Source organism: Halichoeres trimaculatus, unplaced genomic scaffold (genome assembly GCF_033239565.1).
Source record: "Halichoeres trimaculatus isolate MK-OKI-2021-1 unplaced genomic scaffold, fHalTri1.1 fHalTri1_scaffold_6, whole genome shotgun sequence".
Classification (NCBI taxonomy): Eukaryota; Metazoa; Chordata; class Actinopteri; order Labriformes; family Labridae; genus Halichoeres; species Halichoeres trimaculatus.
The window spans coordinates 11,748,089-11,760,950 of NW_027437184.1; the positions used below are offsets into that span (position 1 = coordinate 11,748,089).

The 12,862-nt window shown below is 41.5% G+C and overlaps 1 protein-coding gene across 1 annotated transcript; it reads right to left on the minus strand.

Annotated features, from left to right (window-relative positions):
* Nucleotides 1–2,209: 2,209 nt before the first annotated feature.
* LOC141791939 (dual specificity protein kinase CLK4-like) lies at nt 2,210–7,396 on the minus strand. The gene is made up of 12 exons (XM_074672655.1): nt 7,321–7,396; nt 7,121–7,203; nt 6,803–6,962; nt 4,879–4,945; nt 4,676–4,789; nt 4,419–4,585; nt 3,837–3,931; nt 3,535–3,664; nt 3,268–3,350; nt 3,093–3,172; nt 2,453–2,543; nt 2,210–2,365 (listed from the first exon to the last, which is right to left on the minus strand). The coding sequence occupies exons 1-12, from the start codon at nt 7,355–7,357 to the stop codon at nt 2,210–2,212; spliced, it is 1,263 nt and encodes a 420-aa protein (XP_074528756.1). The 5' UTR covers nt 7,358–7,396.
* Nucleotides 7,397–12,862: the final 5,466 nt, after the last annotated feature.

Consider the following 12,862-nt stretch of genomic DNA (forward strand, 5'->3'; position numbering starts at 1 on the left):
CCAGCTTGAGGGAAAAACTGAGAAACCAAAGACGCAGGGATCATCGGAGTACAACAAGATTTTGTGCCCTCACAAAGATCCGGCAACAATGATTTACCAGAGAGTGCAATACGATGTTGATAGTTTTGTAGTGTCTTGAGTTGGACACTTTCACATGTTTCTTTGAAATCACAACTTACGTTGCATTCATCTCAAATGACAAAAATGTACTCTAATTTATTCACTGGCATTAAAATGTCCCTGAAATTCTTGAGGGGGAGTTTTGGAGTCTGACACTGTTGGCACATTTTTGGTTTGTGTCACAAAAAAAAAATGTTTTCAACCTTCTGGGAACTAAAAGGGGTCGCTCTTTAAACTGTAACACCCAGGGCTGACAAAGACACATTCACGCTATCAGGCTCAAAAAAGATACATTTTTAGGAGTCATTAAATCAAATCAAGCACAGTAGGGTGCCGTCTCATTGTGGACAGAACATAGACTGTATAAAACATGGACATAGTCTTGCCGACATCACCCGTCTGTTTCTGAAACAGAAAATGGAGCACATCAGCTATGGCGGCCATATTGGTAGTGGCAAGGGCTTAGCCTACAGCCATAGGGCGCCTGTCGGTCACGTGACCCTCAGCTGTGCCTCTTGTTGGAAGAGCTCGCGATCTTAATATCCTCAGAACGGCTGAGTTGGAAAAAAAGTCAACCCCCGTACAGTGGGAGCCGGTTGTAAAATTTTTTTGAACCAGGCTGTAAATAGGTTAATTTCTGCTTTGAAAATGGCTTTTTTTTGGCTTGATGTGTATGTGACTTCCGCTACTTCCGGAGCCAGCCTCAAGCGAACACACGAGAAACAGCAGATTTTAGCACTTCCGCATTGTCACATATTCTTAGACCAGAAGTTGCTGCTTGGGACAGAACCAGGGGGAAATCAACACACCGCGGTTTCTCGACCAATCAGAGAAGTTTGGCTTGCAGGCCCCAGCTCCTAAAGTACCGGAACCCCGCAGTGATTTCTCAGAACTAAATATAGACCCTTGTACTTACAGTTAAAATGCACCTTTAGTTTTAAACTTTAATGTATTTCTTTACTGAAATCAAAGTTATTTTATTCATTTGTGTTCAAAATGCTGAGGTCACAAAAGAGTTAAGACGTTAATCCTCTGTCTGTTTTATACCAATTAAACTCAGGTAGAGGATTGGATAACACCCAGCAAACATCACAAACACAACATGGTTTATGATCTCTGTGTCTTAGCTTTTGGACGGACTATGTTTTATATTGTTTTATTACGTGTGTTTAGAGCTCTCAGACAGCAGACGCTGGTAGTCAGAGTGTCTGCTTCTGCACTCTTTATTCTTCATAGTTGGATAAATGTTCTGTCATGGAAACTTCCTCTGCCGTTTGGATCTTGATAAGTGATGTCCACTTTACAGGCCAGCGGTTTGTATCAACAAAAGAGGTTTCTAGGCTGGGCAATGTCGGTAGTGTTTGCTTTAGACAGATGGAGGACAGAGTCAAGTAAGGAAAAGAATAAAGACACAGAAAGGCAGTTATTTACATTTATTCACAAACAATAACCAAGATGCTCAGCATTACATACAATCCTTTCATAATGACATGCACACTGTGGTATCTAGGGATGGGTACCTCTCACATTTGAAATGATATGGTACCAATGCATGGTACCTGGCAATCGATAGTAAACGGTACCAATTTTCAGTACTTTTGTGTGTATTAATGTGGTAATAAATATTAATTTGTTTAATGATAAAATCTATTTTTCTTTCAATGTAACATATTTCATTCTAAATATATATCCTTGCAATGCTGTATTCATGTCCAGCATGGATAATCGCCTACTCTTCCACTCCCTCACAGACACAAGAATGCGTTTAGGTACCTAAACATGGAACTGTTTGATATTATGCGAATCGATAAAAATCAAAACTTCAGACGGAATTAGGTCAGAACCTATAAAAGTACCTAATTTGGTACCCATCCCTAGTGGTATCACGATAGGAGGAGGTTTTTGAATGAACAGGAATGCTTTCTGAACTGTTTTGACTGAAAATCATCAAACTCACAAACCAAGAAACACAAAACCAAACACTAAAATAATTACAACTCTTAGATTACAGCAAGAGGTAGATGCTAAGTGTGTGTGTGTGTGTGTGTGTGTGTGTGTGTGTGTGTGTGTGTGTGTGTGATGGTTTGTGCTAGCTGCGCTGCTTCATCGGCGTCCTCATTGGGGCAAAGAACGGATGCCATAGCGCCTCCTCCAGGGTGATCCGTTTGCAGACGTCGTACTCCAGCATGCAGCCGAGCAGGTCAAAGAGCTGCCTCTCCTCCTCGTTCCTCCTCCACATACACTGCTGAGAGACAAACTGACTGTTACCCTCACCTCCCACTACCGTGACTTTGACCTGATGGCTGCAGCTGATTGGTTGATCTGTATTTACCTTCAGTGGCTGACAGTGTTTCTTGACGTAGTCGTTAGAGGAGCTCTGTTCGTCCCAGTTCAGACGCTCGTTTCTCACGTAATGCTGCTTTCTGCATAAAACACAGAGAACATAGGGTTTCATTGTGCCTGGTAAAATCATCCTAGGAACTAAATGGTTCCTGTGGCCTATTGTTTATCTGCTTTCCCACCACTGGCCGAAGAGATTATGCTGATTATGTAAATCAGGCCAGTGACGTATGGAGGAAAAAAAGAGGGTAATTGCAACACATCATCAGACCTAATAAAGTTTGATTTGATTTTTAATTGATATTAAACTAAACTAGGATGAATTCACAAGGACTTCTGTGTTTCAGCAGCTGTTGTAAACTAGATATTCACTGACATGTTCAGCTGAAGGTCTTCAGTTTACAGGGTCACTCTTTAATTAACTGTAACACCTGGAGCTGACAGATTTACACCATCACAACCATTGTTTAGGAGCTGTTGAGCCAAACTGTCCATGTCATGTACAAATCATCTCTATTTAACCAGGGATGCTGGGTTTTAGCTACATACTAATAACAAGCCAGGTGGTCCCCTTCCTCTGAAGAACAGAAGATGCAAAATCCATGATTTCCAAAAAGAAGTCCTGTTCTTACCTGGTCTGCTTCAGCAGGTGTGGAGGAATCGGGCCCAAGACTTTTTCCATCATGGCCAAATGTTCAATACTGTTGTGTGTCTGGAGTTGCAGACAAAACAGGAAACAAATTTGAATCATATTCATTTTTTAAGTACATTCATTATAGAGAGGAGTGTGTGTGTGTGTAAGTGCACCTGGAAGATTATGCGTCCAAGGTAAAACTCCATGAGAACGCAGCCCAGACTCCAAACATCACATGACTGGTTCCAGCCCAGGTCTATGCACACACACACACACACACACACACACACACACACACACACACACACACACACACACACACACACACACACACACACACACACACACACACACAGTTAGGCACAAAAAGGTTCAACCAAGAACAAGAGTATCCAACTTACTGTGTGATATTTTCTGTGACAGAGTGTGTGTGTGCGTACCCAGTATGACCTCTGGAGCTCGGTAGTGTCGTGTGGACACCAGAGATTCGTGGTGTTGATGGTCAAAAGTGGCGGTGCCAAAATCCACCACCTTTACATCTAGACTCCTGAGCCTCTTCTTCTGAGACTTCTGCCGCACACACACACACACACACACACACACACACACACACACACACACACACACACACACACACACACACACACACACACACACACACATAAAGCCACACGCTTGAAACATTTGTCACTTCACAAACATTGAAACACTAGAATAACTTGCTTTCCGTCACAATTTTTACTGTGTTGTCGTTGTACTCCAGGTCGTAGTCTGAGCTGACGAACAGAATGTTCTCTGGCTTCAGGTCCGTGTGGGTCAGCTTGTTACGATGCAGGACTGGATAGTGCATGTACACACACACACACACACACACACACACACACGAAAAAAAAAGGAAGGTAATTGTTCTCTCTCACTTAACAACAGTGGCACCTCATGAGTCAAACGGAGAAATTACTTTTTCATGCAAACATAGTTCACATTTTGACAAGTTTTTAAATAACATAGCTCTTATAAAGAAAAGCAACAGATGCACTTTTATCCAGATTTTGTTAATACCAGGAGCTGGGACCATTGCAACAAACATTTATTAGCACTAATTGTTTGCACGAGCGCTGTAAATCCTGATATTGTAAAAACTCAACAATCTAGGTGTCCTTTTGGTGTCACTTTTTACATGTGCAAGACACCTTACCCTGGACAGCAATAAAAGACATAAAATAATTTGTCACCAAAAACAATCTCAGCAAAAAAGTTGCTGAAGAAAATAACAAGATCAGAAGCGATATGTTCAAAGGAACTTGAAGGAAAACACTTGACTCACATGAGACGGCTCTGAAGATCTGAAAAGCCATAAGTCTGATCTGCTCCACATTGAACGGCAGATACTTGTTCTGTTGAAGGAACTCGTAGATACTGATACCGAGCAGCTCAAACACAATGCAGATGTGACCTTGGTGCTCAAACCAGTCCAGCATCCTTACACAGGCACTGAGGAGTACAAAAAAACTGTATTATTTTAAAGTCAAAATTATCTTTAGGTTTCAATTCAGTACCTCAAGGATGAAACCAGACACTCACAATCTGTTGTCATCATCTAGGCTGTTGATCTCTTCAAGAACCTTGATCTCAGACTTGGCTACCTCTCTGAAACAGTCGATGTTCCTCACAATCTTCACTGCTACATGCTCACCTCTGACAGGGGACACAAGAATATGAAATAAATGTGCATCTGCCATGAATCTACAATGACAAACAAAGGTTTGATCAGCAGAAGGTCTTACTTTTCTCTGTCAATACACTCCACTACTTTTCCGAAGGCTCCTGCTCCAAGCGACGACACAACCTCATCTGTAAAGAACAGTATTTAGAAAAGACTAAAGATTACTTCTGTTTCAGTGCAATCAATGTTGTTGGACCTGAGTAGAATAATGAATGATGATTTGGTGCTCTTAAAGGGATAGTTCAGGTTTTTTGAAATGGGTTTGTATGAGCTCTGTCCCACTAAGGACATTAGATACAGTAGAAAGTTGTCTCCTCTCCCTCAGTAAGACACAAACTGTAATGGATGGTGACGAGGAAATAGACACTAACAGGGAAAGGCGGTACCAAATTCAAAGGCTATTTTCTCTGCCTACAAGAACTAAAATCAAAAAGTAATACCACAGTTTAAGAGAACGCTACATAAAATATTTTTAAGTGCATTAAGTCTTCGGGAATATAAACATTTATCCGGACCTAACTAACTGGTCATGTGTCTTTCCGCGCAGCGCTAGTGCGCTCCGCCCCCCCCCCTCCTTTCAGTTGTAGGGAATGTTAACAAGCTATGCTTCGGGCGCCAGTTGTAGCCTCGTGTAAGTTTGATCAAGTATCGTAATTCTTTTGTTTGTACTCTAAGGATTGTGAGGCAGCGTAGGAAATTCAAAATAAGTGACTATGACAGCGACGATGAAGTTCCATTCACTTTGGAACCAAAAGGATACCTGTATGAACCGGAGCACACAGAAGAGGAGCTGCTACAGATGGAGACTAAAAGGAATACAGAGGAAACATCCGCGGACACTAGCGCCCATTTCCTCGTCACCATCGATTACAGTCTGTGTCTTACTGAAGGAGAGGAGACACCTTTCTACTGTATCTAATGTCCTTGGTGGTCACATAGAGCTCATACAACCCCACGTCAAAAAAACTGAACTATCCCTTTAAGTCATAAAGTATATTTTGTTACTAAAACCAGAAGTAAGTGTTTGCTGAAAAGAGTTTTCTGATTTTTCTGCTATTTTGTCTCTTTGGGAACACCGTATTAGCAGACGCATTGTCTTCCTGCTTCCTGCTCTGACTGTGATGGGAAATAACATCAGTACTGCACTATTGGACAGCACAGTTCACCTCAAAATTCCCACGTTGCTCAGCTGGCAGGTCAAATAATATGCACAAGCTACAACTTAAGAGCAAGTGGCAACCTCCGGTCTGAGAATATGAGACAATGCTGAAGTGCTAAAATCTGCTGTTTCTGGAGTGTTCGCTTGAGGCCGGCTCTGGAAGTAGCGGAAGTCACGTAGTCACACCAAGCCAAAAAAGCCATTTTCAAAGCAGAAATTAACCTATTTACAGCCTGGTTCAAAAAACGTCTCCTGTCTGAATCGCTTATTTTACTACCCGCACCCACTGTACGGGGAGTGAATTTTTTTCCAACGCGGCCATTCAGAGTATATTAAAATCGCGAGCTCCCCCAATCAGAGGCACAGCTCAGGGTCACGTGACCGACAGGGGCCCTATAGCTGTAGGCGAAGCCCTTGCCACTACCAATATGGCCACTATAGCCAATGTGCTTCATTTTCTGTTTCAGAAACAGACGGGTGACGTTGGCGAGACTACGTCCATGTTTTATACAGTCTATGCCTCTGAGCCTGTTTCATTTTTCAAATTTCATTTTCTGTATTTTTTACACAACATACTATGATCTGCAAAAGAAAAAGCTGCTGACAAACTTCATATCACTTTATCTACAGTTAACTGTGGGTGTTTTGAGATTTAATTAAATATTAATGAGAGAGAAGTTTGCCAGCTTCACCCAACATGACCGCACACTGGTGGGAAACTAAGCATCACATTTTCTGGTGGTAGCATGACTCCAAAAGATTTATGCGTTCAAAACCATCAAAGCTCTGACAGGGAAGCAACGGACTGAGGGGCGAGGTCACGTACATCTATCCTTCATCACTAGCCCAATATGATACACCAGGTGTCCTTCCTCTTCATTCTCTTCATCACTCTTTTCTTTGGGACCCTCCTCAGTTTTATCATGGTCGGTGGTGACAGCACTGTCGCCCAGAGAGGCAGATTGATGCAGTGAGTTGTCGTCAGTCTGAATTGAAGGTAGAAGGATGAAGGGATGATAGCAGGTGTTTGAGGAGACACAGAGTACAAAAGAAATAACTCAGGCTTAATTTCAAAGACTTTGAGACAACTGACTTTATAAGAATGAAAAGGTTAGGAGAAGGAGAAATGTATCAAGTTGGAAACCTCTGGGGAAATGCAGTGTAGGTGTTCATTGTAGCTTCCAGACTCTCCACTTTTGTTTATGTCTGATATTGGATCTTCATTTTCTACCAAAGGAATGGAAGAAAGAGAGACACAAGCATCAACAGCCTGAGATTTTCTTGAAGTTAACAATAATGCACTAGCACACATATACATAAGCAAATACAAGATCTTCAAAGTACCTTCACAAGAACCACACTTGTTGTCCTTCCAGCCCATAATGCTAATGAACACACCGGGCTTTGTGACCGCAATCTGATCCTGCAGATATCAAACACACAGAGGAAGACCATTACAAGGGGTGGACGGATCAAAGAGTCTTCACATGTCACATTCCTGACCGGTATTTTTATGGATGCAGGTCTTCTGAAGTGATCATGAGCCCATGCAGGGACTCCACAGTCACGTTGGTTTTCAACTTTTTGAAACCCAACCAACCACTTCTGTTTTACAACAGCTCTTTAAATTACTGTGACTCCTCAACAATTTGGGCTAGTGAGAAACAACTCGGTAAAGAAGAAAAACAAGCTTCCCTGGCACGATCTCTGACTCTTTTAAGGCCAAAATAACAAAAATAAGTCCAGGTGGCCTGTGTGATACTTGGGCGATTATTAATGCAGTGATTCCTCAACCAAGTCATTTCTGTTTTTGAAGATCTCAACCATCCAGTTTTGGATTTAGTCTTCCCTCCTTGATACTGTATTTTGTTATGTAGATGATAATATCAACTATTCCTCTCTCATGTTACTCTGAGGAACATTATTCTGAATCTATTTTCTGGCACAGTCTCTCAGAGAGAGTTGAACCACTTTCCTTTTTCACCACAGGCAGACTCAGCTGCTCTAGATAGTTCTTTTTATACCCAATAATATTACTAACCTGTTTCTAAATAAAATAGGACATCTGTTCTGTAAGTACGTTAAAAGAAGCTTCTAGATTTTTGTTTTCTTGTATTAAACAACTTTTTAAATGTTTCTTCAATTTCCTTAAACGTTTTTTAGTTTCAATTTCTATATTGTTGTTTGCACTTGCAATATTTTTTAATCAACATAAAACACTACCATATAATGTAATTGTTTTTCTTGCATGGGACACAGTGTCCCAACTGTTTGAAAGTGGAGTTGTGGAAGAGAAATGAACCATCCTGAGGAACCTAATCTTTTAACCAGGTCAAGCTTTGAAAAACTAGAGCCATGTTTAAAATTGGACTCCCATTAAACTGCTTTTTAGGGTAATTTTGCACACTTTATTCAACTCAATAAATCTGACAATTCATTTTTCCCCTCTTAACAATATTAGCTTCCAACTGGAGAAAAAGGTGTACAGCTCCCAAATAGTAAGTTGAATTGTTTCCAAAGACGAATAAGGAGATCATTACTTACGCAGTCTACTTGTAGCTTTGTGCAAAAAAAAAAAAAAAAAAAAAAAAAACTTGGTTCCTTAGACCCAGGTTTGAAAATATTTCAGGTCCTTCCTCCTGTATTCCCAGTTCAGCTACACTTGTAGAGAGAAAATGTGCTCCACTTAAAAGAAAACTAATCTGGCCAACGTCACGTTTTGCAGTAAAGAGGGCGCAAGAATCCCCATAACTCTTCTTCTCTGCTCTGCCCGGTATTCAAACCCTCTGCTCGCTGCAGCCCTTGATCCTCTGGATCCTCTGGGTCAAAGTGTTCCCTGTCTGCAGAACCCCTGAACCCCCCTCCTCTGTTTCCAGAGCTATACATAGTGTTACATCCCTCCAACACACAAACCCATTGGTGTTTCTATCTCCAGGGCTTTCCCTGGCCTTTCGGGAGAGGCTGAATTACGACCCCCCTAGCTTTCAGAGCGGCTTCCAAAAGGCGAGATGTTAACGTGAGACTACAATGGTCCCTTTGGGGAAATTAGGTTTATGGAGCAGACACTGGATAGGGCTCAGGAGGTAATATAAAGGAGAATTTAGAGTTACTGTATTTAAAGAGCATAGAGTAAAGATGAATTTTGTTTTCCACTATGTTTTCATTTTTTTTTGAAAGGTTGAGCGACTCCAATTTAAAGTTTAATGTGTTTGTTGTATTACAGGAGAAGCTAGAGGAGCAAGGGAAGGAGACCTTCTTCTAGGTTTACAGTCTAATCTTACATATACAGTAAAAAAGATGCACTTTTTCTATTGCCTGAGCTTCACCAGTTTGTGTCGCTGGCAGCTATAGTTCGTTGTGGAAAGAGCTGCACATCTGCACAGAAACAGCACATTGCTGAATGTAATGGAAATCACGCAGGAGCACAATTCACCTTCAAGGAGACCCACTCCCCCAAGACTTTACTGTAAAAGTGTCTTGAGAATTTTTTTGTTATGATTTAGTGATATTTAAATTAAGATTGATATTGATTGACTGATTGATAAGGAATTTGTTAATTACTTGTAACAAGATCCACTTCATTATTTCATTGGGAGTTCCTTGGCATATGCTTTATCCTTCCAAAAAGTGACTCCAAAGTTGGGCCAGAACTTTTCTAAATATTATTTTGAATTTCAAACACTGGGACATAACCTTTTTGCCGAAGTTACTAGATATGGCACTCCATCTGAAGTTTTTAACACTGCAGTATCAACACACAGTGTATCAGAGACATATTTTGAAGAGTACTGAAGCTCTTTGTTTCACCTTTTGAATTAATACTCAGTCACCATTGCTTTTAGTTTGACCATAACTTCATCATAATATCTTGACATGTCTCTTAAATTTAGGTAGCCTCACAAGATCCCCATGCTTGATTGATCTGTCGACAAGTGTATGTCCACAAGCTTACAGTTTGCAGTAGCGAACCCTCTGTAACCCAAACGTCTCCCCTTCTCTTCCTGTCCCTCTTCCACAAATAGCAGACATGCCAACACAGTTGGGTTTTTCTCCCATTACATGTCATTTCTTACTTATCTTTTCACCACCTCCACAGTGTTTCTTATGAATGCTATTGATTTGCTTTTTTAGCAATTCACCAGATGTTGAGTATCAGCATCTTTCTGTTTTCACTGAACTGAATATTCCCATTTGTTCATATTAATGGAGAATAAAACATTAACATTAATACGAACAGGATGATGTCCTGCTGAGTATTTTGAATTAATACATTCTGTCCTGGAGTGTGTATTGACATAAGTATTAGCTGATAGGCCTCCGACATGCCAATGAGCTTTTCTTTTTATAGCCAACAATGTCAAGGAGTGTTAGTCCTTCCAGAGCAGTGATCTCCTCCTCCGCCTTCCTAGCTCAGATATGGATCAGCCCCTCCATGCCGGCTGGCTCAGCTGTCTCTATAGGCTGTAAATTATAGCTGAGTACGACTCACTGCTGCTGACAACTTGCAGGACGGTTGTCACTCACTAAAGATCACCCAACACTCACTACTCTCCAACCAGTGCCAGCAGTGGAGAGGGGTCTCACTCGACACACAGCTTAATTGGTGGAATAGAGGGGCCTCCTTTCCAACTGAAGCCTTCTGTATCATATTTATTTAGGATGAGGAGATCATTTGAATGTGGAGTTACATAACTGTCTGCAAATATGTTTAAGGCGTCCCCCAGGCTTCAATCTTTGATCCCTTGGTGTTTTAGGATGATGAAGCAATTCTCCAAGTATTTTTACCCTGAATGTCAAAATGTCAAGGTTTGTCTGTCCACCACTGAAAATGGGAGGCACTGAGGGTGACACTCTGGAGGGATCAAACTTTTCACTTGTCACCAAGACTTATAAAGTCATCTTTCGTACAAAAACATGCAAGACTTGAGAACTTCAACACTAATGCTATCCAATGCCTTCTGCAACCAAGCCAAAGGCTTTTCTTTGAATTTGCTGTGTGTGGTTGTGGTCCAGACACAAGGGGGGCAGTCCATCATTTTCAGTGTTCCTTTTTAAAAATGGCAACTTTGCATTTTGATGGCTCTATTCTCTGGTGTAAGTAGGCCATTTTTATAACTTTGTAGATATTTCATTAATTTTGTTGGATATTTATCGGCCAATTCAACAACTAATGCCTCTTAAAAACACCATATTACCAAAAGTATTCGCTAACCCATCCAAATGATCAGAATCAGGTGTCCTAATCACTTGGCCTGGCCACAGGTGTATAAAATCAAGCACCTAGGCATGCAGACTGTTTTTACAAACATTTGTGAAAGAATGGACCGCTCTCAGGAGCTCAGGGAATTCCAGCGTGGAACTGTCATAGGATGCCACCTGTACAACAAATCTAGTCATGAAATTTCCTCACTCCTAAATATTCCACTGTCAACTGTCAGCTTTATTGTAAGAAAATGGAAGAGTTTGGAAACAACAGCAGCTCAGCCACTAAGCGGTAGGCCATGTAAACTGACGGAGAGGGTTAAGCAGATGCTGAGGCGCGTAGTGCAGAGAGGTCACCGACTTTCTGCACAGTCAATTGCTACAAAGCTACAAACTTCATCTGGCCTTCAGATCAGCCAAAGTACAGTACGCAGAGAGCTTCATGGAGTGGGTTTCCATGGCCGAGCAGCTGGATCCAAGCCATACATCACCAAGTGCAATGCAAAGCATCGGGTGCAGTGGTGTAAAGTATGCTACCACTGGACTCTAGAGCAATGGAGACACATTCTCTGGAGTGATGAATCGCGCTTTTCCAGCTGGTAATCTGATAGACGAGTCTGGGTTTGGAGGTTGCCAGGAGAACGGTACATTTTGGACTGCGTTGTGCCAAGTGTGAAATTTGGTGGAGGAGGAATTATGGTGTGGGGTTGTTTCTCAGGAGCTGGGCTTGGCCCTTTAGTCCCAGTGAAAGGAAATTTGAATGCTTCAGGATACCAAAACACTTTGGACAATTCCATGCTCCCAACCTTGTGAGAACAGTTTGGAGCGGGCCCCTTCCTCTTCCAACATGACTGTGCAACAGTGCACAAAGCAAGGTCCATAAAGACATGGATGACAGAGTCTGGTGTGGATGAACTTGACTGGCCTGCACAGAGTCCTGACCTGAACCTTACAGAACACATTTGGGATGAATTAGAGCAGGGACTTCGAGCCAGGCCTTCTCAACCAACATCAGTGTGATACCTCACCAATGCGCTTTTGGAAGAATGGTGAAAAATTCCTTTAAACACTCTCCTCAACCTTGTGGACAGTGTCCCCAGAAGAGTTGAAGCTGTAATAGCTGCAAAAGGCGGAGCAACATCATATTGAACCCCATGGGTTAGGAATGGGATGGCGCTCAAGTTCATAAGTGAGTCAAGGCAGGTGATCAAATACTTTTGGTAATATAGTCTATGCGTGCTCTGACAATTTTGTCCACCATTGTATAATTTTCCATCTGGTTGAATCAGCTGTGCTTTATCTGAGTAAATACAACGTTAGATTCAGACTTTTAAGTATCTTAGACATTGTGGCTACTACTTTTTCTTCTTCTCATGAACCAGATTTGATGTTGTCTGAGATGCTGACCACCTTTGGCTCATAAGACAGCTGATAAAAATTTCTAACAGCCTAATTTGAGCTTGTCTTGCCTTACATTCAGCTGTATTGAATATTTATCCTAGGAGTGATACCAACCCTACGTGAAATTTGACCAACTGGCTGAAATGGGCCACCTCTATCTGTTGACACTGTGATAAAACAGTCAAAAATGTGTCCTACAAAACTAAATAGAAATTTAGGCTATATGATGTTTTGTAATCCAGGAAACAACAGCAGATGTGGTGAGTGACAGATAAACAGGTTT